Raw genomic sequence first — 27,334 nt, 5'->3', positions numbered from 1 at the left:
CTTTGCCATTTTTATATCTTCTCTTGTGAAGTCTCTCTTTAGCTCTTTTGCCCATTTCCTAATAGGTTTATTGGGCTTGGAGGGGCTTCGTTTTTTGAGTTCTCTGTAGATGACCGATATCAGGCCTTTATCTGTTGCTGTGCTGGTAAATATCCTTTCCCATATCGTTGGCTGTCTTTCTATTTTGGTGGCTATGACCTTAGCTGTGCAGAAACTTTTTAATTTGTAGTAGTCCCATTTGTTGAGTCTTTCCCCTATTTGTTGTGCCCCTGGGACTCTATTCAGGAAGTTCCTTCCTGTGCCTATAAGTTCTAGTGTCTTTCCTACTCTGTCCTTCAGTAGTTTCAAGGATTCAGATCTGATGTTGAGGTCCTTGATCCATTTTGAGTTGATCTTGGTGCATGGTGATAGGCTTGGGTCTACTTTGAGTTTTCTGCATATGGCAAGGCAAAGATTCTTGATCATAGAATTTCAAAGACCAGGCTCTTAAGCATACTATGGTTATACAACCTGACCCAAAGTTGAACTGAAGAAAGCTCTAAAACCCCACTGAAAGAGCATTTGAAAAATATCTCAATACAATTATTATGTGTGTAGGCTATGTAATATTTGGTTAAGAGGCTTTAAAACATCTAAACACTGGATAAATCCATAATTAATTAAGTGTAATAAGAATTTTATTTAAAAATATCAACCCTAATAGAAGGTATAAAATATATAAAAAATAAAGTAGGTCGGGCATCAGTGGCTCACGCCTGTAATCCTAACTACTCAGGAGGCTGAGATCTGAGGATCATGGTTGAAAGTCAACCCCAGCAGGAAAGTCCATGAGCCTCTTTTCTCCCATTAACTGGAAGTGGAGCCGTGGCTCAAGTGGTAGAGCACTAGCCTTGAGCTAAAGAGCTCAGGGACAGTGCCCAAGCCCACAGTTCAAGCCCCACAACCAACAAAAATAAAATAAAAGGTAGGAATAGGTATATATTTTACCAGATCACCTGCTTAACTTAAGTTACTGGGTTCAGCACAATAGACAAAGGTGAGATCTGTAATTGCTACCTAGAATGGTGGAATGAGAAGCTTAGTAAAGCCTTTACCTAAAAATTAATAAAAACACCATTAAAAAAAAACACAAAAAAACTTGTGGGCTGGGAATGTGGCTTAAAGGTAGAGTGCTTGCCTAGAATGCACGAAGCCCTGGGTTCAATTCCTCAGCACTACATAAACAGAAAAAGCCAGAAGTGGTGCTGTGGCTCAAGAGGTAGAGTACTGCTAGCCTTGAGCAAAAAGAAGCCAGGGGTAGTACTCAGGACCTGAGTCCAAGCCCCAGGACTAGCAAAAAAAAAAAAAAAAAAAAAAAAAAACCAATAACAACAACAACAACAAAAAAAACGAATGGAGTTTTACTAACGATATAAAGATTTTGCAAATTGAGTACTGGCATAAAATAAGTTCAAAGGGGCTGCGGATGTGGCTTAGTGATAGAGAGTTTGCCTTTCATGCATATAATCCTGGGTTTGATTCCTCAGTACCACATAAACAGAAAAGGCCAGAAGTGGTACTGTGGTTCAAGTGGTAGAGTGCTAGCCTTGAGCAAAAAGAAGCCAGGGACAGTGCTCAGGCCCTGAGCCCCAAGCCCCAGGACTGGCCAAAAAAAAAAAAACCCCAAAGCCAAACAAATACAAACAGAAGAGTAAGAACCACTTGTAGTGAGGAAAATCCAATAAAAACTTTTCAAGGAGGCTCAACTGTTGGTCTTTGATGACAAGATTTCAAAACATCAGTCATAAATGTGTTCTGCAAATGCCAGTGGCTCACACTTGTAAATCTATTAGAGAGGCTGAGACCCAGAGGATCAGAGTTCAAAGCCAGCCAATGCAAAAAAAAAAAAAGTCTGAGAGACTCCATCTCCAAAATAACCAGCAAAAAGCCAGGCTGGAGGCATGGATCAAATAGTAGAGTGGCACCAGCTCAACAGTCAAGCAAGCATGAGGCCCTTGAATTCAAATTCTAGTATCAGAAGAAAAAAAGTCCAATAATAGAAGGAAACCAGGCACAAAGAATAACAAGTATAATGACAATGACTTAAGACAATCTCAATAACAACAAATTATAAAGAATTACTGGGCTGGGAATATGGCATAGCGGTAAAGTGCTTGTCTTGTATACATAAAGCCCTGGGTTTGATTCCTCAGCACCACATATTCAAAAAAGCCAGAAGTGGCGCTGTGGCTCAAGTGGCAAGAGTGCTGCTAGCCTTGAGCAAAAAGAAGCCAGGGACAGTGCTCAGGCCCTGAGTTCAAGCCCAAGGACCGGCAAAAAAACAAAACCAAACAAAAAAGAACTCTGCTGTTCAAAACTATAATAACTAGCCATGCACTGGTGGCTCATGCCTGTAATCCTAGCTACTCAGGAGGCTAAGATCTGAGGATCCCAGTTTGAAGACAGCCTGGGGCAGAAAAGTCCCTAACATTCAAAATAGCTCATTCACCTAAGTATCAGGCGCCACTTCTCCATTTTTTCTGGAGGATCGTGGAGAATGGTTTTTGCCTTTTCATTTCAAAAAGCAGTGTGCATTTCTTGGCTCATTGTATCTACTTCCATCTTTAAAGTGAGTAATTTCATCACTTCAACTTCTACTTTCACTGTCACATTTCCTTTTCAGACTCTGACACTTCTGCCTCCATTTCGCTCCTAAGGACTTTTCTGATTACATTATGCCTACCTAGAAAATTCAGAAAAATCTTATCTCAACATCCTTTGCTTTGCTTTCTTACATCTGTAGTCATTTCTGTCACAGGAGGTAATATATTCACAAGTTCTGTATATTAGGATATGAGTATCTTCATGGAGTCATTCCTCCAACCATAGTCACTAAAATCACAGTTGCCACAAACTGTGACATTTGGCAATTCCTAACTAAGGACTACTAAGTGGTAAATATATTTTGCTACAAATTCTTTGAAGATTCTTCATCAAGAGGTACAGTCTATAGAAATGGGGAGGTAGCTTGGTGATAGAATATTTGCTTAGCATGTCTTAAGCCCCCAGAGTTCAAAGTTAGGTGTGAGGGCTGGGGATATGGCCTAGTGGCAAGAGCGCTTGCCTTGTATACTTGAAGTCCTGGGTTCGATTCCCCAGCACCACATATACAGAAAATGGCCAGAAGTGGCGCTGTGACTCAAGTGGCAGAGTGCTAGCCTTGAGCAAAAAGAAGCCAGGGACAGTGCTCAGGCCCTGAGTCCAAGGCCCAGGACTGGCAAAAAAAAAAAAAAAGGTGTGAGCCTGAGCACCATGAGAGGGGAAAAAAAGAAGAAAGGAAGCGAAGTCTAGTTGTTCACTCTTTGAATTTAGAGTAGGTCTATTACTTGCTTTGACCAATAAAATGTGGTAGAAGTAATGAAGTTTCAGAGCCTAAATTGAAAGGTACTGCAATTTCTATCTTTGTCTTCTTGCAGTACTATTCTCAAGACTGACATTTAAAGAAAACGGTATGCTGGAGAAAAGCCATGTGGAAGAGAAGAACATGGCTTCCCAGAGGATACATAGCATCAAATGCCAAACATGTCAACTCTCCGGCTGAAAACAGCTACCTAATAAGCAAAGGCTGAGACTCAGAGAGAAACTACCCAGCGACACAAGCAAGGTGGGAAACAAAAAAAGTTGTAAGCCATTTTTTTAGGGTGGTCTGTTGTACATTGCTAAACGTCACAAGAATTAAAGAGGGATATGAGTGATATTATGTACATGTATTTGCAGCAAGAAGATCATTATGGTTAAGTGTAGGAAGAGAACAGACAGACTTTCAGGTATTCATAAAATCCAATTATATAAAACTGAAAGGGCATGTTGGTATATGCTAGAAATCATACCACCAGGAACACTGATGGAAGATTCTGAGTTCAAGGTCAATCTCAGGTACCCAGCTGTTTAAAAAGAAAAAACAAAAAACCTGCCTTATTTTAAAAAGGGGTGGAGGGGGCTAGGAATGTGGCTCCATGGTAGAGTGCTTGCCTAGCATGCATGAAGCCCTGGGTTCAGTTCCCCAGTACTACATAAACAGAAAAGGCTGGAAGTGGCGCTGTGGCTCAAATGGTAGAGTGCTAGCCTTGAGCAAAAGAAGCTCAGGAACAGTGACCAGGCCATGAGTGGAGGAAGGAAGGAAGGGAGGAAGGAAGGGAGGGAGGGAGGGAGGGAGGGAGGGAGGGAGGGAGGGAGGGCATACTTGCCTAGCATGTAAGAGGCCCTGGGCTTTAAGCCTCAGCAACACCCCCCCCCAAAAAAAAAAAGCAACTTGTCTACTTCTACTATTTGTGTGTGTGCTCATGCGCGCATGCACTGCTAAGGGGATTTGAATTCAGCCTCAAGCCATCACTCAGCTTTCTTTCTCACTGTTAGTCATTTGTCAGCTCAAGCTACGCCTCCAGTCAGCATTTTTTATATGTGTGTGATGGTCCTGGGGCTTGAACTCAGGGTCTGGGCGCTGTCCTTGAGCTCTTTAGCTCAAGGCTGGGGCTCTACTACTTGAGCCACAGCTCTACTTCCAGCTTCCCAGTCAGCATTTTCATTGTTAATTGGAGATGGAGTCTTGAAGACTTCTGCCTGGGCTGGCTTCTAATCACAATCATCTAGGTAGCTCCCTCCTGAGTAGGTAGGAATAGATATAGGAATTAGCTACTGGATAATGATTGTTTCACCTGGAAATAGGAGACGCCATCATTTCTAAAAAAGGGTGGTAAGATAAAGTGTTAGGTGAACTAAAAAGGGGAAATGCATAGCATATTATTGTAGGAACATTGCCAATGTTTAAGATGCTTAAAAACAAAACTAAGTATACATTCATTAAAGAGGAAGAGAAAACTGTTTGAAACTGGGATCCAGGACATAAAATGTGTGATTTGGGCAGGTCTTTGACTCTGACATATTTTTGTGTGACTCTGGTAGATCTTTAAAATCAGATGCTGCAAGTGAAGGGCAGAAAAGACAGGGTGCTATCTCTGCTTAGTTAGTGCATATTTTTTCACTGCACATTATGCATATTTTACCAAGTACTACCAAAATGAAACTGAATGAACCATTCCCCACCCCTAGTCTAAGAGCTAAGCATATCTCACTCATCTCTTAGTCAAACATCTAGTTTTGTGCCTGTTATATAGTAGTGTTCAAGAATGCTCCTTTATTGGATGGTTTGAGAAAACACTGATCAGAGAAGTCTTCTAATGCTATTTCAGGCTGGTGTGATTTTAATGAATACAGGAACCATATTTTATTAAAATTAACATTCAAGGTGCTCAATAAAGCAATTGGCCCACAAGAGCTATTCAAATTGAAGTCAGTAAATCTTAAAAAATTAGTTAGAAAAAATTGACTAGATGTTTTGACAAAACAAAACTGGGCAGAAGCTGGGCACCTATGGCTCACGCCTGTAATCCTAGCTCCTAAGAAGGTTGGGATCTGAGGATCACAGTTCAAAGCCAGCCCGGGCAGGAAAGTCTGTGAGACTCTTATCTCGAAAACCTGAAGTGAAGCTGTGGCTCAAAGTGGTAGAGCACCAATCTGAGCCTTGAGTGAAAAAGATCAGGGACAGTACCCTGGCCCTGAGTTCAAGTCCCAAAACTGACAAAAAAAAAAAAAAAACCAACAACAACAAACCCAAAACTGTATAACTGCAGTTCATTTCACTTTAACTGTGCCAGCATGATGGCCCACTCCTATAATTCTAGCACTTGGGAGACATTGAATTCAAGGCTATTCCAGGTGAAACTCTAGCTCAAAAGCAACAACACAAAACTTTTGAGGGGGGCTGGAATATGGCCTAGTGGCAAGAGTGCCTGCCTCATATACATGAGGCCCTGGGTTCAATTCCCCAGCACCACATATACAGAAAACGGCCAGAAGTGGCGCTGTGGCTCAAGTGGCAGAGTGCTAGCCTTGAGCAAAAAGAAGCCAGGGGGCGGGCTGGGGATATAGCCTAGTGGCAAGAGTGCCTGCCTCATATACACGAGGCCCTAGGTTCGATTCCCCAGCACCACATATACAGAAAACGGCCAGAAGCGGCGCTGTGGCTCAAGTGGCAGAGTGCTAGCCTTGAGCGGGAAGAAGCCAGGGACAGTGCTCAGGCCCTGAGTCCAAGGCCCAGGACTGGCCAAAAAAAGAAGCCAGGGACAATGCTCAGGTCCTGAGTCCAAGCCACAGGACTGGCCAAAAAAAGAAGCCAGGGACAATGCTCAGGTCCTGAGTCCAAGCCACAGGACTGGCCAAAAAAAAAACTTTTGAGGTTTTTTTTTTTTTTCTTTACTATTCTTTTTGAGACATAATCTCACTATGTATACCAGGACAGCCTCAAAATTTCAGTCTTCCTCCGGCTCCTTGACAGTAGCTTCTCAACTGAATTCTTATGTCCATACTTCAACCAAAAACCATTTCCAAATTAAAAAAAAAAATCACTTCTATAAAGGAACATTGCCATTTTATTTAGGTACAAAAATAGTACAACAGTACTATAGTACAACAGGACCAAATAGTAAATGAGTGTACAGAAAATTAATTTGGGGCTTTAAAATATATGCTAAACATCTTCATTTTTTATTATTATTACATAAAGCACCATGAGTTTTGTTTTGTTTTTTTTTGCTTGTCCATGGGCTTGAACTCTGGGCCTGGCCACTGACCTTGAACTTCTTTTGCTCAAGGCTAGCACTCTACTACTTGAGTGCCACTTCCGGCTTTTGCTGAGTAGTTCATTGGAGATAAATTTCGTGAACTTTCCTGCTCTGGCTGGCTTTGAACCGCAATCCTCAGATCTCAACATGTTGAGTGACTAGAATTACAGACATGAGCCGAAATAGATGCCCCGCTGAGTATTAGTTTTATTTTTCTGCAGGAATAGGACTTGAACTCAGGGTCTGGGTGCTGTTCCTCAGCACTCTCCCACTTGAGTAACAGCTCACCTTACTTTGTTGTTGTTGTTGTTTGCGGAGTCCTGGTGCTTGCACTTAGGGCCTGGGCACTATCCCTGAGCCTCTCTGTGCTCAAGTCTAGCACTTTACCACCTGAGCCACAAAATCACTTCCAGCCTTTTCAGTTTATGTGGCACTGAGGAACCAAACCCAGGGCTTCATGCATGCTAGGCAAGCACTCTACCACTAAGCCACACTCCTAGCCCCTGACTATGAATTTTTTAAGTTTCAATTTTTTCTACCTGTCATTCACAGGTTTTAAGTGAGAAATTAAGTGCTACTGAAAAAAATCAAATGTTATATATTGAAAATCCTTGTGGCTGGCCAAAAAGAACAGAACAAAAATTTCTCCATAAAAACTGAGCCTCCAAAATTAAAGAGTGGTGTCTAATATTTCATTCAGTAGCCGGGTGTGCTGGTTCAGACTGAATTCTATCGTTCAGGAGGCTGAAATAGAAGGATGGAAAGTTCATGGTCAGCCTAGAGACTACAGAGTGAGATTTTAGTATTTATTTATTTTTGTTGGTCATGGGGCTTGAACTCTGGGCCTGGGCCCTGTCCCTATGACTTGAACAACAGTGCCACTTCCAGTTTTCTGATGGTTAATTGGAGATAAGAGTCTCACAGACTTTCTTCTCTGGGCTGGTTTTGAGCCAGGATCCTCAGATCTCAGCCTCCCAAGTAGCTAGGATTATAGGCATGAGCCACTGGCGTCCAGCTCACATTGAGATTTTTGTCTTGGAGGGGAGGAGAAATTCAAGACTTTTTTGGACACCAACCATAATGATTAATTTGATATCTGAAAAACTGATGATTCTTCATACTCCTATGGCAACAATGTAACAGGGCTCAAATCAAACATCAAATTATCTAATAAGCAGTCTACCTTTGCTGGGGATGGCAAGAATGATTATGAGGGTGAGCAAAGAAGAAAAGCTCTATGACACTGAATCATCAACACAGCTAAAGGTTTAACTCTGACTTTTCCCTTTTGAACTATATAGACTGGTAATATGTATTTTGGTTTGGTATGGGTTTTTTTGCCAGTCCTGGGGCTTACACTCAGGGCCTGAGCACTGTCCCTGGCTTCTTTTTGCTCAAGGCTAGCACTCTGCCACTTGGGGCACAGCACCACTTTCGGCTCTTTCTGTATATGTGGTGCTGAGGAATCGAACCCAGGGCTTCATGTATACGAGGCGAGCACTTTTACCACTAGGCCATATTCGCAGCCCTAGACTGGTAATATTTATAAAATACAGATTTCTCTAAAATTTGAGAGTAATTTGAAAAAAATGCTACTATGTCATCCTAAAAAAACTCATTTTGCCCAGCTTTTTCTCATGCAGGGCTGGCCTGAAGCTGTAGCAGTGTGGCTTACCTATGTACTGCACTCTGCTCTCCAAACACTGTTCTTTTTTTTTTTTTTTTTTTTTTTTTGTGGCCAGTCCTGGGGCTTGGACTCAGGGCCTGAGCACTGTCCCTGGCTTCTTTTTCTTTGCTCAAGGCTAGCACTCTGCCACTTGAGCCACAGCGCCACTTCTGGCCATTTTCTGTATATGTGGTGCTGGGGAATCGAACCCAGGGCCTCATGTATATGAGGCAGGCACTCTTGCCACTAGGCCATATCCCCAGCCCCAAACACTGTTCTTAATAGGTGGGTTTATGATTCCAATGGATTCCAGATGCCCCCTATGATCCCAACCAAATCAAAACTGTACTGAAACTACAGAAGCACTCTCCATATAAAGAAAATGTGTTGTCAATTTACATACCTTCTTCTAGTTAATCAAAACACGTGACTTTTCTTTTTTTTTTTTTTGGGGGGGGGGTACTAGTCCTGGGGCCTGAACAGAGCTTGGGCCCTGTCAGTGAGCTTTTTTGCTCAAGGCTACTGGCTCTTCAGCCTCAGCTCTATTTCTGGTTTTTTTGTTGGTTATCTGGAGGTAAGAGCCTCACAGACTTTCCTGCCAGGGTTGGCTTTGAACCATGAACCTCAAATCTCAGCCTTCTGAGTAGCTAGAATTAGAAGCATAAGCCACAGGTACCTGGTCTTTCTTTTTTTTAAAACAATGTATAAATAACTGGTATTTGTCATTAGCTTTTTCAATCTGAACCAAAGATTCTCCTCCAAGGGACAAAAATCCCCCATACCTCTAGTGACCTGCTAGTTGAGTTCCTTCATCAACAGGTATCTAATGTCAGAAAATGTAGAGGGGGAGCCCATTGATTTTTAATTTTTTTTTTTTTTTTGGCCAGTCCTGGGCCTTGGACTCAGGGCCTGAGCACTGTCCCTGGCTTCTTCCTGCTCAAGGCTAGCACTCTGCCACTTGAGTCACAGCGCCGCTTCTGGCCGTTTTCTGTATATGTGGTGCTGGGGAATCGAACCTAGGGCCTCGTGTATATGAGGCAGGCACTCTTGCCACTAGGCTATATCCCCAGCCCCGATTTTTAATTATTTTAAGTACAACATGAACAATATATTTAATTTACTATCATTTTTATGATTTGCCACTGGAACAATGAAATTCTTTTTTAAAATAATATAAATTCCTTCCATATATATTTGTCTTTTCTTGACTTCCACCTTACTTCCAGAGATAAGATGTGGATATGCCAAGAAAGAGGAAAGACAGTTCAGCTGAATACAGTCCATGCCTCTTCTTCCCCAAAAACCTAAGCTGCAGAGGTTAGCATGTTATGGAGGAAAAACATAATTGCTTCTCTAAATCCAGCCTTCTCCACCCCAGTCCCATTTAGGGTTTAAACTCAGGGCCTCACATTTGCTAAGCAGGAGCTCTACCACCTAAGCCACATCCCAGCCCTTGTTTTTCAATTAGGGTCGTTCTCTGCCCCTTCTAAGTCTCTTTTGTCCTCACCACCCTCAACTCAATCCTCCAGATCTCCACTTCCCTAAGTAGCTGACAATACAGGCATGAGCCAATGCACCTAATCCTGTCTTCAATCTCTGAAACTTATCACTGGCATTCTTCTTGTAGATTTGTTTTTGTTGTTGAGTTTTGGTGATACTAGAGTTTGAACTCATGACCTCAAACTTTCTAGGCAAAAGCTCTACTACTTGAAACATTCCACCAGCTCCTTTTGAGTTACTTATTTTCGAGATACATTTCACTTTACACCTGGATTGCAACCTTACTGCATCTCCCTGTAGTGCTAGGATGACAGGAGCTTGCCACTGTGCCCTGTCATTCATAGAGATGTAGTCCCAAGAGCTTTTTTTTTTTGGCCAGTCCTGGGCCTTGGACTCAGGGCTTGAGCACTGTCCCTGGCTTCCTTTTTGCTCAAGGCTAGCACTCTGCTACTTGAGCCACAGCGCCACTTCTGGCCGTTTTCTGTATATGTAGTGCTGGGGAATCGAACCCAGGGCCTCATGTATATGAGGCAAGCTCTCTCACCACTAGGCCATATCCCCAGCCCCCCCCTTTTTTTTTTTAACTTTTTTCTTTCCTCCTCCTCCTTTTTTTGCACAGGCTGACCTTGAATGATAACCCTCATCTTTGCCTCTCAAGTATCTAGGATTGTAAATCTCATCTTCTGGGTCCTACTGGCTTTACTATTTTTGTTTGTTTTATGGATTACTACTATTTTAAAAATCTGCTTTTTAAAAATCATATCAGGGGGGCTGGGAATATGGCCTAGTGGCAAGAGTGCTTGCCTCATATACATGAAGCCCTGGGTTTGATTCCCTAGCACCACATATATAGAAAATGGCCAGAAGTGGCGCTGTGGCTCAAGTGGCAGAGTGCTAGCCTTGAGCAAGAAAAAGCCAGGGACAGTGCTCAGGCCCTGAGTCCAAGGCCCAGGACTGGCAAAAAAAAAAAAAAGAAATCATATCAGGGCTACCTACCAACAATGGCTCATCCTTCTCAACTACTTGTTATTTCTTAGAAACAAAGGGCACACTGCAAATCAGGAAAATTCTGGCCACATAAGTGTCCCAACTGGGGTGATTTTTAAATTATCCCTGTCTAAATCTCATCCTATCTAATAAAAAAAGAATCTCAATTGATCTCCTAAGTTTCCCAGGTTATTTGAATATACAGAGCAGATTGAAAAAAATGCATGGGCTTTGCTGGGACCTTGAGCATGTTAACTTTCCTAAACTTCAAATGAATTATACATGTCCAGTATGTCCACAAGGTCAGATTGGTAAGCAAGGGTGATTATGATAGCCTAAGTACTCTAGGAACTTATAGTGGAAAATACAGGAACTACAGAAAGCCACAGGCAAGCAAATTCAATCCTAAGGGGCTACACTAAGGCACACAGGAAGTAAATATACGTTAGTATGAAAGAATCAGCAAAATCTCCAAAAATGGCTGAGTATTGTAGGATAAGTCATAGGAGCTAATGAAGAGGCTCCTTAAGTAAAGCTGTTCTTAACAGAAGAGGAAGGTGCAAAGGTCTGGAGAGAACAGAACTCAGCTTTGTAGATAAAAGTACACTGAGACTAGAACATAAAACAAGAAACACTAGTGGTTGGGGAATAAAAAGTGTAAGGAAAGGATAAGGGTTGAAAATGATAAGGAACTCCGCTTCTACATCTGTGTCCTCAAAGACTGAATTACATATACAACACAGTGCCTCACATACCACAGGTATGTGAGATTACTCCACTTTTCAGGTTTGGCTCTCAGCTAGCACTCTTATTACTTCAGCCACACTTGTTTCCAGTTCTAGCTTTTTGCTGGTTAACTGGAGATAAGAGCCTCAAGGATTTGTCTTCCCAGGTTGCCTCTGAACCTTGATCCTCAGAGCTCAACCTCCTGAGTAGCTAGGATTACAGATGCGAGACAGTGATACCTGAAAACCTGATTCTTCAAAACTATTTTGGTCTTTAATACAATGTATTTATAAAGACTAACAATAAGATGAAAATATTATTTATTTTTCATTACTTCTCAGCTTTCAATCTGGTATTTATTACTTAACAATTTATGTTACAGGGCTGACTATGAAAGATAGTCTAGGGGCTGGGGATATGGCCTAGTGGCTAGAGAGCTTGCCTCGTATACATGAGGCCCTGGGTTCGATTCCCCAGCACCACACATACAGAAAACGGCCAGAAGTGGCGCTGTGGCTCAAGTGGCAGAGTGCTAGCCTTGAGCAAAAAGAAGCCAGGGACAGTGCTCAGGCCCTGAGTCCAAGGCCCAGGACTGGCCAAAAAAAAAAAAAAAAAGAAAAGAAAAAGAAAAGAAAGATAGTCTATACATATTTAGAATAGCAAATGCTATTCTGTTTGTATGCAAACTTGAAGCCAGGCACCAGTTGCTCATGTTTGTAATCCTGGCTATTCAGGAGGCTGAGATCTGAGGATTGTAGTTCCAAAGCCAGCTTGGGCAGGAAAGTCTGTGAGACTCTTATCACCAATTAACCACCAGAAAACTAGGAAACGTGGGACTGTGGCTCAAGTGGTAGAACACTAGAGCTCAGGGACAGTACCCAGGCCCAAATTTCAAGCCCCATGACAAAAAAAAAAAAAAAATGTAGTTGATCACTGACTTTTCATTTAGCAATTAATATTTAGAAAGAACTAGGTTTTGAGTGTATACTATATGTTAGTCACCATGCTAAAGAGAATGATACACATTACTCATTTGGTCCTATAAAGTAGGTACTATTATCAACATACATATTTCAGTAGAGCTTTGATTTTTGTACCATGCTTTGGCAGTAAATGATGGAATTATTATTTGAACCCAGAGAAGAGATCCTTACGTCCACTGCTGCTTAAAATAGCTGTCTTTATGTATAACAGTAGATCTTAAGATAATTTAAAATCCCCAGAAAATTAAAGTTATAACACAAACTTCATAAACAGTGACTGGATTTTCCTTTCAGCCCTTTCTTTAATATGCTAAAAATAATTTTAGACCCCGAGCTTTCCTAAACCTTTAATCATTTATGGTGCTCTCTGCTGTACCTACCCATTATAACAATTTAAAAAAAACATTGACACTGGGCCAATTACTTTCAAAAGCCCAGAGATACTAATCAAGTGATCCTAATAATCTTAAACACTATTCTCAAACTAAAAAAGATAAATGGAGATTGAGAAACTTGTATTCTAAAGTGCTACCATCCAGATAAAATTACCCTGTGAATTAGGGTAATTTCAATCAGATCTTGTAAAATTGAACATTTCTCTCAAGACTAGAATTAAAGTAACTATAAGATAGTTTAGGGGTCCAAACTCTGAAACATAAAATGCTTTTCCACATGGCAAATTCAACAGCAGCAAGCATTAAGGGCTAAGGTGAACAGCAACAGTTTAGGAAAGTAGTAACAAACAAAATTACAATAAGACCTAATGTCTTAAGAGTATCCTGAGTTTAGGTATTTTTGTTGGTTTCATAGTTTTTGTGCTTGTACTGGGGGCGTGAACTCAGGGCCTGGCATTTTCTCTTAGCTTTTTTACTTCAAGCGGGCATTCTATCAATGGAACCACAGCTCTACTACCAGCTTTTTGGTGGCTAACTGGAAATAATATGGATTTTCCTGCCTGGGCTGGCTTCAAACCCAGATCATCAGATCTCAGCCTTCTGGTTAGCTAAAAGTATGGGAATGTAATCCTAGACATCATGTAATCAAGACAAAGGTTGTCTTGAGTTTTTAAGTTAATGTAGTACATACTAAGAAAATCTCCAACAGCATTTTATAAGCATTAAAAGACTCAATAATGTTTTACTACTGGATTCCTGCATTTATGACTATAATAGTCATTAACACACAACAAACTGGTTTGTATAAAAATAAAAATCAGAGTGGGTATATATTCTGTTAACTTCCTACCTCACTAACCACTCTTAAAAAGGGATTACTGGGCTGGGAATGTGGCTTAGTGGTAGAGTGCTTGCCTAGCAAGCACAAAGCCCTGAGTTCAATTTCTCAGCACCACATAAACAGAAAAAGCCAGAAGTGGCGCTGTGGCTCAAGTGGTAGAGTGCTAGCTTTGAGCAAAAAGAAGCCCCAGGACTGGCAAAAAAATATATATATATATATATATATATATATATGTATCATTTTCTATTTTCTATATCATGCAAATAACCACACCATAAACAACTTATAGTCAAATGTCCTACCAACTATTTGGTAAGGTATCTGGTATGAATTTTTTAATTATCACACTAGAATACACCTAATAGTGAATTCAGGAAGCAGACACAAAGGTACTAAGTGGAGGAAGTGTAGGCAGGAGATTCCAACTCAATTGTGTGACAGGAAGTACTAGCTATGAATTTTTAGAAACAGAAATACCAAGTTTTATGTGGGTCCAAGACAAAAAAGGAAAATGTGCTGGCGAATAAGGACTAGAGGAAATTCTTTTAGTGAACTATTTACCAGATAGTAAAAACAATTCAAAAATCATTCCAAAAACTAAAAAATAGCTCTTGTTTTTTGCACATGTAATTTATTAATGTTTTGAAGTTTCACTTCAATTCTTAGCATACTACTGAGGTCTTACATTTAAATGTGTTGTAGCCATTCTTAGGGGACCTTAATGACTTTGATAGTCCTTAAGGCTTCTATCATGCATGGCACTATAACTACCAGCTTTATCTAAATCTCTGCATGTACATACTTAGGTAAGCCAACTCACTGGCTAGCTTTAGCCCTTAACATTTTGACTAGGCTTATGTGAGACTATACTTCCTTAGGTGACTAAAGTCTGAACTTTGCAGTTTATCTAAAAGAAGACAAGCTTATCAATCAGGTTTTACATATTCCCTTGGGAGGCAAGGGTGGCTAGTAACAAACTATTAAGTCTCCTATCTTAAAGTTTGATGATTAACTTCCTTTTCCAGCAGCACTATATAAGAATATTATTTAACAGTGTGTAAGTTACATAGTGTTTAACACTAATAAACCACATATTTAAAAATGGTTTACAGGGGCTGGGGATATAGCCTAGTGGCAAGAGTGCTTGCCTTGTATACACGAGGCCCTGGGTTCAATTCCCCAGCACCACATATAAGGAAAACAGCCAGAAGTGGTGCTGTGGCTCAAGTGGCAGAGTGCTAGCCTTGAGCAAAAAGAAGCCAGGGACAAGGCCCAGGACTGGCAAAAAAAAAAAAGGTTTACAGCCAGGCTCTGGTGGTTCACGCCTGTAATCCTAGTCAGGAGGCTGAGATCTGCAGATCCTAAAGCCTACCTTGGCATAATAAGTATGTGAAACTCATCTTCAATTAACCAATAGCTGGAAGTGGAGGTATGGCTCAAGTGGTAGCGCACCAGCCTAAAGGAAAAGCTAAGGGACAGCATTCAGTCCTTGATTTCAAGCCCTACTACAAGCATGTACAGGGCTGGAGTGGCGAGAGAGCTTGCCTCGTATACAAGCATGTACACAGGAAGGTGTGTGTGCGCACGCACACACGCACACACTCACACTCAGGTTAGGAGATGTTTGCTGTTCACCAGCTCAGCAAGCAAGAGGCCCAAGTTCAAGTAAAAGTGCTACCAAAAATTAAAAAGTTGGGCTGGGAATATAGCCTAGTGGTAGAGTCCTTGCCTCATATAAAGAAGCCCTGGTTTCGATTCCTCAGTACCACATATATAAAGAAAAAGCCAGAAATGGCGCTGTGGCTCAAGAGGTAGAATGCTAGCCTTGAGCAAAAAGAAGCCAGGAACAGCGCTCAGGCCCTGAATTTAAGCCCCAGGACTGGCAATAAAGTAAATAAATAAAAAGCTAAGATGCTACATTGTATGCCTTGTGACACACACACAAAAGAGCATGTCCTACATAAATTGTAACTTCTTATGTAAATTTTTGTTACTCTTAATGCCCAAATCATCTTCCAATTGTTTTGGGTTTTTTTTGTATGCGGCTTGAACTGTCTCTGAAGGTTCTTGTTCAAAGCTAGCATTCTCTAACATTCAAGTCACAGCTCCACTTCTGGCTTTTTGGTGGTTAAATGTAGATAAGGGATTTTCCTGCCAGGGCTAGCTTCTCAGATCAGATTCTCAGATCTCAGCCTGTAATCTCAGGATTACAGATGTGAGCTACTAGCGCCCAGCTAATGTAATTAATTTTTAAGCATACACCTAAACAAGGACAAGGTCTTTAATCCTGCACTACAGAGTGAAAACAAGGCACTATTTTCAATTAGCATCTTTCAAATGGTCTGAATTACTTATTGCCAACAAATACTAGTTATGAAAATGTAAGTGTATGTTTCTACTTCCGCTGATTCCTTCATTCAGTAAAGTGCAAATCTCGAAATTAGAACAAGATCTCTAAGTGAATAGGCTTTCCTTCAAGTACCTGTCGTTTTGGAATAGCAGCTAGGAGCCGTTCCCCACACCTAGGCCTTCCTTCATCAGGGCGACAGCCAGGAATGCTAAGGTCAACTATTTCTAATTCTAGGTCACAGTTGGCTCGGCCCTCCTAAAAAATGTGTTAGGCTTCTGTGAACTCCCATCAAGTTCTGCACAACCTAGGGTTGGTTTGATAGATTGAGAAAGGCCTCGAACGATCAGCTTGGCTTGGCCGCCTCTGGGAAGCCTCCAGGAAACGAAAACTGGGAAGGCTTCAACTTTGTGCAAACCCTCTTCCTTCTCAAGTCAGTCACACCCAACTCCCAGTCCAGTGAAGGGCTGTGTTCTCGAAAGATCTACACCTCTCCAACTGAAATGCCATCCCCAGACGAGCTGCTGGCGGAGCCAGAGGCGCGCAACCCATGACCCTCTTCTTCGAGTACCTTCCCCAAGGCCAGCAGGGAACCCCTCGGCTGTCCCCAGACAAACCCTACACGGAGGGGTCCTCTGGCTCGGGCCCCCAGCCTATTGACTGCAGGGGGTCGTGGCCTGGATGGCCCCGGCCACCAGAGGGGATCGGCGCCAGGGTCGGTCCGGGGAGCGCGGAGGCGGCGCGAGGGGTCTCTCCCGGGCGGGGAGGGGCGTCTCACCTTGACCCTGATCTCGTAGGTGGTGAAGCGGCCCCGGCCGACCCCCACAGTTTGCGGGTTGCTCACGTCGATCTCGAGGAAGTTGCTGGGCGGCCCGTAGGCGTCATTCAGGTTCTGCGGTTTGGTGATCAGCCGCCGGGTGTCCGCCACCGTCTCCGCCATTTCGCTGAGGCCGCTGCCGCCGCCGCTGCCGCCGCCGCGGGCTCTCTCCGCCCCCTCCGAGGTCCACGGACGCCGCCGCTGCCGCCCACCGCGGGGACACGGGGTTCGCGCGCCGCGGTCGGGAGGCGAACGAGCACGTAGGACGGACGTTCAGTCAGCGAGCGAAGCTCCGCCCCACACGCCCCTCGGGGCTTCCGCCTGTGTCCCGGAGAGAAACCGCTGACTCGCCGGAACGCCGCGCCCCGGCGGGGGAGGCCCAGCGGAGGCCGGGAAGGGGCCCTGCGGGGTCGGGGCTGAGGAGAAGCGGTGTCACGGGACTTGTGGTCATGAATGGGTTCCCGCCGGACTACAACACCCACAATGCACCGCAGCGCGCCGCCGTCCGGCGACGGCCGAGGCGCAGAACCGCCCGACGTCCGGGGGCGGGGCTTCCGGTCTCTCTGTGACCTCATCCGAGGAGCCCCGGAAACGGCCTTAAGGCCAGAGGGTGTGGTGGGTGGGGCCTGCAGACTTGGGGAGCCAAAGTCTGGGACTTGCTCAGTTGGAGACGTGCGGAGTCTATGATAAGCCAGTCTCTCCACAGTCCTACGATGAGCCACTGGAAAGGCCTTTAGTACACAAAGTAGCTTTTAGTAAAAACTCTCAAGTGAGGATTTTGGCACGGCCTTAGTTTCATCAGACATACCTGGTGAAAGGGAAGTGGAATTTTCAAAGCCTGGCAAGAACGTGCCACTAGGTCCATGCACTAAGAATGATAGCCTGAAAGCAGCTTTGTCTGAGTGAGCAGTCGCTTTTTCCCACATAGTTCTGGGAAATTTTTTTTTAAGTGGGAAATTTTTCTTAAGTACTAAATGTGCCAACATGGCACTTGAAATCCAACCAGATAAGCCCTTTATGGGAAGTGGGAGGCAAGGGATGTAGTGAGGAGCCGGGTGGGGTGGGGATGGGGGGGATGTGCCTGTAAGCTCCTTGGAAAGCTGAGTCAGCATAATCTCAAATTCCAGTTAAGTGTGAGCTGCTTAAAAAAAAAAAAGAGGAATGGTTAAACTATGTCGTAGATCATCTCAAAGGGTGTAATTAACTGCAAACGTTGAACTTGGAGATAGGAATATATTTCTCTATCTGAATCGTTATCTTCCTTGATGTTGTGGTCTCACAATGATTTCTGCTATTTAATCTGTTAAATTTATTTACTTATAATTTAATCTGTCCCTTAAACAAAGTTTCCAGATCAACATCCACAGCCATCCTCCCTACCCCCTTATGCTTGCTTGGCTTTTTTGTTCAAGCTGGCCCTCTACCTACCACTTGAGCCACTCCTCCAGCCCTAACTAGTCTTTCTTTTTTGGGGGGTGGGGGAAGTCCTGGGGCTTGGACTCAGGGCCTGAGCACTGTCCCTGGCTTCTTTTTGCTCAAGGCTAGCACTCTGCCACTTGAGCCACAGCGCCACTTCTGGCCATTTTCTGTATATGTGGTGCTGGGGAATCGAACCCAGGGCCTCATGTATATGAGGCAGGCACTCTTGCCACTAGGCCATATCCCCAGCCCCCTAACTATTCTTAATAGCAGTAGGAAATGTGATAGGCTGGCACACTGGGGCTCCTGCCTATAATCCTATATGCTCACAAGGCTGAGATCTGAGGATCACCCTTCAAAGCTAGCCCCTGGAGGAAAGTCCTTGAGAATCTTATCTCCAATTAATCACCAGAAAACAGGAAGTGGCGCTGTGGCTCACGTGGTGGAACCCTATCTTTGAGCTGAGTTCAGGAACAGCACCCAGGCCCAGCAGAGTTCAAGCCCCAGGACCGACAAAAAAAAAAAAAAAAAAAGTTTTCAATGTTGAGGTAAAAATAGTTACTTTGTTCCTGGCCCCGGTGGCTCATTGTAATCCTAGCTACTCAGGAGGCTTGAGATCTTAGTGAAGTGCCAGACTTTGAAGTCAGGCCCCATTTTACCACATGAACCTCACTTTACCATGGGAACCTGAGATAAGCAGGCCCTGTGAGCAGACCCAGGACAAGCCCATTAGGGCCCAGCCGGTCTAGAACTCTAACCGCTGGGAATGCTTAACTCTGACCACCCCTAGATCGAACCCTGAGCCAATCAGATTTGTATTCTGATCTTGCTTGCTTGAACACCTGATTGTTGTAACTTTGTTCTTTGCCTTTATAAGCCCTGTGTAATCACAGCTCGGGACTCCCTCCTAACCTCCGCTGTGTCGGTAGGTAGGACGAGGCCCGAGTTGCAGCTCGCTTGAATAAAGCCTTTCCTTGCTTTTGCATTTCGGAATGTCTGAGTCTCGGTGGTCTTCTTGGTGGTGGTTTCGCGACTTGGCACAACATTAGGATCTCAGTTCAAAGCCAGTCGAGTGCAGGAGACTCTTATCTTTAATCACAGAAAAAGCTGGAAGTGGTGCTGAGACTCAACAGTGGTAGAACCTTAACCTAGAGCAAAAACAGAAAAAAAAAAGTTACTTTGTAATAAAAAGGATGAGTCTAATCAGGATATAGTCTGTGATGTAGATTATATGGATATATATATATATATATATCAATGAAACCTCACTGTGCAGCCCATACTTGAACTTATTTTCCTCCTTGCCTCAACTACCCGGTGCTAAAACCTCACAGTGCTCTACCATGTCAAGCCAAGTTTGCCAGTTTTAACTAGAATGCTTACATGATTCTAAAGTCAAATAGGGCCAAGAGTTAAGGCAGAGATATATAATCCCAGCTACTTGAAAAACAATGTAACCAGATGGCTGTTGTTGGCTCATACCTGTAATTCTAGTTACTCAGGAGGCTGAGATCTGAGGATTGCAACTTGAAAACAGGCCAGGCAGGAAAGGTTCATCGACATTGGAGACACATCTCCAATTTACCTCCAAAAATCCAGAAGGGGAGCTGTGGCTTAAGTAGTAGAGCCCTAGTCCTTAACAAAAACAAACAGAAAATCTCTGGGACAGCTCTTATGCCAAGTCGCAAAACGACCACCAAGAAGGCCACCGAGACTCAGACGTTCCAAAATGCAAAAGCAAGGCAAGACTTTATTCAAGCGGGGCCAGGGCCTGGGCCTTGTCCTACCCACCGACACAGTGGAGGTTAGGAGCCAGCCCCGAGCTGAGACTTCAGAGAGCTTATAAAGGCAAAAACCAACGTTACAGCAATCAGGTGTTCAAGCAAGATTAGGACACAGGTACAAATCTGGTTGGCTCAGGGCTCGAGGCATTCTGGGAGCGGTTAGAGTTAAGCATTCCCAGTGGTTAGAGTTCTTGACCGGCTGGGCCCTAATAAACTTGCCCTGGGTTTGCTCATAGTTTAAACAGACAACAAAACGGGGGCTGCCTGAAAATGGGGTTCACCCTAACTCTTCATTCCCCCTTTCACACACACACATACACACACACACACACACACACACACACACACACACGAGGGAGGAAGGAAAAAGAAGGGAGAAAGGAAGGAAGGAGAGAGGGAGAGTGGAAGGGAGGAAAGAATTTTTCATGGCCAATCAGACAAAAAAATTGACAAGATTTTATCTCAACAAACAAGCTCTGTGGTGGTTCACACCTGTAATACTAATTACATGGAAGACATAGGTAGAAGGATCCCAGTTTTAGGCCAGCCCCAGAAAAAAAAAGTGTGAAGACTCACCTAAAAACTAAAGTGAAAAGGGATGGGGGTGTGGCTCAAGCAGAAGAGCACTTGCATAAAGTTCTGAGTTCAAACCCCAGGACAGGGCTGGGAATGTGGCTTAGAGGTAGAGTGCTTGCCTACCATGCATGAAGCCCTGGGTTCGATTCCTCAGTACCACATACACAGAAAAAGCCAGAAATGGGTTCTGTGGCTCAAGTGGTAGAGTGCTAGCCTTGAGCAAAAAGAAGCCAGGGACAGTGTTCAGGCCCGTAGCCCAAGCCCTAGGACTGGCAACAAAACAAAACAAAAACCCAGGACAATCAAAACAAAAAGGAGGGCTGGGGATATGGCCTAGTGGCAAGAGTGCTTGCCTCGTATACATGAGGCCCTGGGTTCAATTCCCCAGCACCACATACACAGGAAATGGCCAGCCAGAAGTGGCGCTGTGGCTCAAGTGGCAGAGTGCTAGCCTTGAGCAAAAAGAAGCCAGGGCCAGTGCTCAGGCCCTGAGTCCAAGCCCAGGACTGGCAAAAAAAAGGAAAGAAGGAAGGAAAGAAGGGAATGGAGGGAAGGAGGGAGGGAAAGAACGAAAAGAAAGAAAAGGATATTTATAGGGTAAATTCTGTGTGTATGTGTGCTGGTCCTGGGGCTTGTTGGTCCTGGGGCTTGAACCAATACAAGCCCAGCCCCAGGACCTGGGTGCTGTCCCTGAGCTTCTTTTCTCAAGGTTATATAGCTCCGCCACTTGAACCACAGCTCCACTTCTGACACTTTTGGTGGTTAATTGGAAATAAGAGTCTACCCAGGCTGGCTTTGAACCATGACCCTCAGATCTCCACCTCCTGGGTAGCTAGGATTACACACATGAACCATTAGTATTAGCTAGGATAAATTCTAATAAGTGGAATTATTGGGTCTGACAAAGTGTTTATAATTCTGTGAAACATTGCAAAATTTCCTTGGTGCAGGATTTACTGGTCTGCACTGTACAACAGTGCCTGTATACAGGCACTTGTCTACAGCTTTACCACACTTCGTTAGCAAATTTTGAATATTTACTAATATGATACTATCTTGTTTGAATTTTCCTTATTTCCAGTGCAACTCTGCATCTTTTTATGTATTTATATATAATTAATATTTCTTCTTTTGTGCCTATTTCTTCAAATCCTTTTCTCTTTTTAAATTATTTTTTGCTTAACAAGAAAAGGTCACTAAACATAGGTAAGTTTTATGGGATATAAATGACAATTCCATCTAAGTTTTGGCTTTGCTAATGATTATTTTTATCACTTTGTAATTTATGCGGTTAAATTTATCTTTTATAGCTTCTGAACTATTAAAATGCTAAGACTTTTATTCAAGGAAATCACAATAGAGGTCATGACTTTTGCAGTCAGAAAGAGTGGGTTCAAACTCAAATACACAAATGGAATTTATATCCAAGAAACAGGGGAAAGTGGAGAAGTGATGGAGATTACTACAGACAGACATAAGATTCTTGCTAAGGGCAAGCCAAAGAGTTAGATATCTTGGGGATAGGTGAAGAAATTGATCAGCTATCAAGGGCAAGGGATTTCCAAATTGACTTTGGAGGATTCTTGCTGACTGGCAACTTGAGTAGGCATGTAAAGGCAAGATAAAGACTCATAGGGAGATTAGTCCTTTTCCTAATGATGCCAAGCAAATATTATCCAACCCATCTCCCATTTTCAGCTTTACCATAAAGATGGTAATTGTACCTAAAACCAAAAGTTGCTGTCAGAAGTATGGCAAGCCTCAGATGAACAAAGTGACTCAGTATATGAAGGATGGATTTCCCTGCCTGCCAAAGGAAAGAGGTGCTATGATTGAAAGCAGAGTTGGTTTGGTAGACAGACAAGGCCAATATTCTGAAGGAAAAAAGAAAGGCCTAAAACCACAAGGATTAGGCCGTACTGATGTTTGACTAGTTAAGACAACTTCAGACTCAAGAAGAATGCTGGCTGTTAAGAGATCAGAGCATTTTGACCTAGGAAGAAACAGGAAGAGAAAGGGTCAAGTGAGCCAACTCTAAACTTTTATGATTTTATTGGTCATAATTTTGAGGGGAAGATATTGAAACTATAGAGAAATTGCCTGTTGACAAACAATTTAGTGGGCTGGGAATGTGGCTTAGTGGTAGAGTGCTTGCCTTTCATGCATGAAGCCCTGGGGTCGATTCCTCAGTACCACATAAACAGAAAAAGGCTGGAAGTGGTGCTGTGGCTCAAGTGGTAGAGCAGCAGTCTTGAGCACAGAGAGGCTCAGGGACAGAAGCAAAAACTGTGTTATGTCTACCATCATTCCTCTCCTTTGTGCTACCCACTCCACTTCCAGGTAGAGGAGTGTTATGTATTTATACATGTACATCTGGTGCAATTTGCTTAATACACATTTATTACTGAAGGACCAAAAGGGTCCAAGAGTTGTTTCTTTTTGTGAGTCTCGGGGCTTGAACTCAGGGCTTGGGTGCTGTCCCTGAGCCCTTTTTGCTCAAGGCTAGCACTCTACTGTCTTGAACCACAGCACCACTTCTGGTTTTCAGGTGGTTAATAGGAGGTAAGAGTCTCACAGACTTTCCTGCCTGGGCTGGCTTTGAACTGTGAGCCCCTGATTTCAACCTTCTGCATAGCTAAGATTACAGGTATGACCCACCAGTGCCTACCAGGTCCAAGAGTTCTAAGGAAGATATATTTATTCAGCTGAAGAGATTACAACATGCCACTGGTCCTGGAACAGGACCTTCTATCGAGCCTCATTTAATCAAATCCTTCCTTTATATATTTTTTGAAACACGGTCTAGGAAGACCAGTTGGCCTTCTAAGAACTCAAGGTTACTGTAAGGCACTGCTCCTTCCCCCACAAAGGTTGTTATAACATCTCTAATCTCTGTAAGCTGCCTTGGAAAGAATAGAAATCTTTATTCTTTCTCTGGTGGTTGATCTTTCCTCTTAAAGCAGAGTTCACAATTGCTTTCCTTCTGGGAAGGCAGCTTCAGAGTAAATGCCTCAGTGATTTGAGAGATTAATATACAGAGTGGTAAATGAGGAAGGTCTAGGAGAAACCTTAAGGCTTCTCCTTTACTTCAGGGTAAATACTATGGAATTCCAAGTATTGTTTTTACAGCCTTGACACTACTGACAGACTATCTCCTTGAACAAACTTTAGGAAGAGAGAAGAAGGAAGGAGGGAGGAGGGAAGGAAGGGAAGAAAAGAAAAGAAAGAAAAAGGAAGGAAGGAAGGAAGGAAGGAAGGAAGGAAGGAAGGAAGGAAGGAAGGAAGGAAGTGGTGCTGTGGCTCAAGTGGTAGAGCACTAGCATTGAGCTGAAGAGCTCAGGATAGCACCCAGGCCCAGAGTTCAAGCCCCACAACCAGAGAAAAACACGAGAGAGAGAGAGAGAGAGAGAGAGAGAGAGAGAGAGAGAGAGAGAGAGAGAGGAAGAAGAAGAAGAAGAAGAAGAAGAAGAAGAAGAAGAAGAAGAAGAAGAAGAAGAAGCAGCAATAATGAAATAAAAGGTTGGTGTGGGCATGCTGGAGGTTGAGTCTAGGATCTTGTGCAAGTTAAGCACTTATTCCACTTACAGAGCCACACCTCCAGCCCTGTGGTGGTTGTTAGAGAGGCAAATTACTTGTGATCTGGGTGTGCCTGTATAAGCAAGGTCCACTTCAAAGATAGAGATAAACAAGGGAAGTGCAGGGAAAAGAGAGAGTATGATCCATCTAGAGAACTATGCATAGTTCTAGATATGCTGGAATGAAAAGAAAATATGACAAAGATTAAGGCCCAAGAAACAAAGCCATGTTTAATGTATTTATGGCTTTAGACATCACCTAATTTATGCTAATGGAAAACACAGAATGGGGATTACTTGATTTTTAGTTTAGTGTTAAAGGTTGTCAACCAGATCTTTAACATATAGATCTTTGGGGAACATTTCTGATTCAAACTATAGCTGAATGTTTTAGTAAAAGTATATTAAATAAAAATTAGAGGATGCCAGGTGCCTGTGGCTCATGCCTGTAATCTTAGCTACTCAGGAGGCTAAGATATGAGGATTTCGATTCAAAGCCAGCCTGGGCAGGAAAATCCATGAGACTCTTACCTCCAATTAACCACCAGAAAACCAGAAGTGGCACTGTGGCTTAAGTGGTAGAGTGCTAGCCTTGAGCTGAAGAGCTCAGGAACAGTGCCCAGGCCCAGAGTTCAAGCCCCAAGACCACCACCAACAACAACAAAAAGAGGAATTTAAAAACTTCATTCATGGGACTGGGAATGTGGCTTAGTGGTAGAGTGCTTGCCTAGCATGCATGAAACCCTGGGTTCAATTCCTCAGCACCACATAAACAGAAAAAGCATGGTAGTGGTGCTGTGGTTCAAGTGGTAGAATGCTAGTCTTGAGCAAAAAAGGAAGCCAGGGACAGTGCTCAGTCCCAGGACTGGAAAAAAAACAACACTAAATTCATGTCTTAGTCTCCAACAGAGTAGGCTAAAAATAAAAATGGAATCACTTTTGCAAATTTGTATATGAGCAAGGTAAAATTAGGCTATTTATCTAACTTTGCAAGGAACTAAGAGAAAGGCTAGGTATGTAATTCCAGGTAGAATGCACTTGGAAGGCTAAAATAGAAAAAAATTCAAGTTCAAGAAAAGGGAAGTCTCAGAAAAGACAGGTAAAAAAACATAAAAGAGAAAGAAAAGAGAAGAAAAAGAAGGGAGGAAGGGGAAAAGGAGGGAAAGAGGAGAGGAGAAAAGAAGAGGGGAAGGAGAGAGGTTGGAGAGGAGGGGGAGGGGGACAGGAGAGGGAGGGGGAAGGAAAGGAAGAGAGAAGCAGAGCCGGGAGAAATGTTATCACAGCCAAATGTTCAAAACATAACAGTTTTGGTTGATAATTAAGGTCTCCTTAAGTATTCCAAGTAATCCAGTTATTTTCCTATGTTTTTCTCTCTCTGTCCCTGCCTTAAAAGAAAAATAACGTTGAATAAGCAATGTACATTTGGTACTTGGGTTAAACTCAGGGCTTGCTCAGCTTGCTTGCTGAGTTGGCTCTCTACCACTTGAGTTACACCTCCAGTCTTGCCTTTTACTGGTTATTTTGTAGATGGAGTCTAGTGAACTTTTTCTATCCAGATAGTCTTGAATACCATCCTAAGGATCTTACCCTCCCTACTGGCTAAGATTACTTGGCATTGCTTTTGTTTCTGTTTTCTTCAGTAGTTTTTTTTTTTTTTTTTTTTTTTTTTGGCCAGTCCTGGGCCTTGGACTCAGGGCCTGAGCACTGTCCCTGGCTTCTTCCCGCTCAAGGCTAGCACTCTGCCACTTGAGCCACAGCGCCGCTTCTGGCCGTTTTCTGTATATGTGGTGCTGGGGAATCGAACCTAGGGCCTCGTGTATCCGAGGCAGGCACTCTTGCCACTAGGCTATATCCCCAGCCCCTCTTCAGTAGTTTTCTGTCAACAAAACCAACCTCTTTTTAGCTTACTAGAACATTAATTCTACTTTGTAGAATGAAATGTCTGAATCTAGAATCCAAAAGAAATCCAGTTAAGATCTTTTTTTTCTTCAAATTTTTATTATCAAACTGATGTACAAAGAGGTTACAGTTTCATACATTAGGCATTGGATACATTTTTTGTACTGTTTGTTACCTCATCCCTCATACCCAGTTAAGATCTTTAACTTGTAATAATATTGTCTTCAATAGGCCTTAGCCCAAGGAATGTATTGATTCTTAGTTGTATTTGCAGAGGAAGTTCTTTAACTTTTCATCTGGGAACATACCTTTGTCTATATTTATTTATGTTATACATAAGATAGTATATATTTATTATAAATATATGTTTATATGTATTTGTATTCATTTGTCTATAACCTATAGATTGGGTTTGGTAGAAAACCTGAACAGTGCTATTGGACCACATTTTGGTCTACTAAAGGGTCCAATGCTCTAAAATCTATAATTATCTCAAAACAGAGTATGCTCATATAATAACACTGGCCACCCAGCACATCATATACTCACCTTGGTAGCCACTTGTTATTTCTTTTAAGGGAATGGGATTGGAAAATGTCTTACTATGCAACCTGCTATGCAGGCCTAGAATTTGCGCAGTCTGGCCTCAGACTTGAGATACTTCAGCTTCAATTTCCCTAGTACTAGAATTACAGGCATATGCCATCATCCCTGGCTACCATTTGCTATTTGTTATCCTACTAACTAAATCAAACTTGTGTAAAACTAGTCTCATCCCATTTACCCTCCAGTGATCCCAATAGTTACATTTTTTCTACTACAAGTACTATCAACTTTCCAATTACTTGGGCTTATGACTTTAAGGGTTTTCTGATTTTTGTTTTGTTTTCCTCTATCTTCCCTTTACTGGACTACCACATCTTAGTTTGATTAATGTTAAATGACAGAGAACTCCATACTACCTCACCTTTTCTTTTCTTTTTTCTGGCCAGTCCTGGGCCTTGGACTCAGGGTCTGAGCACTGTCCCTGGCTTCTTTTTGCTCAAGGCTAGCACTCTGCCACTTGAGTCACAGGGCCACTTCTGGCCGTTTTTTATATATGTGGTGCTGGGGAATCGAATCCAGGGCTTCATATATATGAGGCAAGCACTCTTGCCACT

At 42.9% G+C, this 27,334-nt stretch overlaps 1 protein-coding gene, 1 long non-coding RNA gene and 1 other non-coding gene across 3 annotated transcripts in view; 1 reads left to right on the top strand and 2 right to left on the bottom strand.

Moving 5' to 3' along the window:
* Snx3 (sorting nexin 3) overlaps nt 1-17,334 on the bottom strand; it is a 40,627-nt gene extending 23,293 nt beyond the window's left edge. Inside the window, exon 1 of the mRNA XM_048353732.1 lies at nt 16,883-17,334. Coding sequence (XP_048209689.1) covers nt 16,883-17,044 — 162 coding nt within the window. The 5' untranslated portion in view covers nt 17,045-17,334. The remainder of the gene's footprint in view (nt 1-16,882) is intronic.
* LOC125357077 lies at nt 11,060-27,009 on the top strand. Its single transcript, XR_007212059.1, has 3 exons — nt 11,060-11,522; nt 18,753-18,762; nt 26,999-27,009. It is a non-coding gene; the product is annotated as an uncharacterized LOC125357077 (long non-coding RNA).
* Nucleotides 14,452-14,587, bottom strand: LOC125357801. The gene has a single exon (XR_007212206.1). It is a non-coding gene; the product is annotated as a small nucleolar RNA SNORA33 (small nucleolar RNA).
* Nucleotides 27,010-27,334: the final 325 nt, after the last annotated feature.

This window comes from Perognathus longimembris, chromosome 9 (genome assembly GCF_023159225.1).
Source record: "Perognathus longimembris pacificus isolate PPM17 chromosome 9, ASM2315922v1, whole genome shotgun sequence".
NCBI lineage: Eukaryota > Metazoa > Chordata > Mammalia > Rodentia > Heteromyidae > Perognathus > Perognathus longimembris.
Note: the sequence above shows the minus strand (reverse complement) of the source record. Positions and strands in the feature narration are given on the sequence as shown.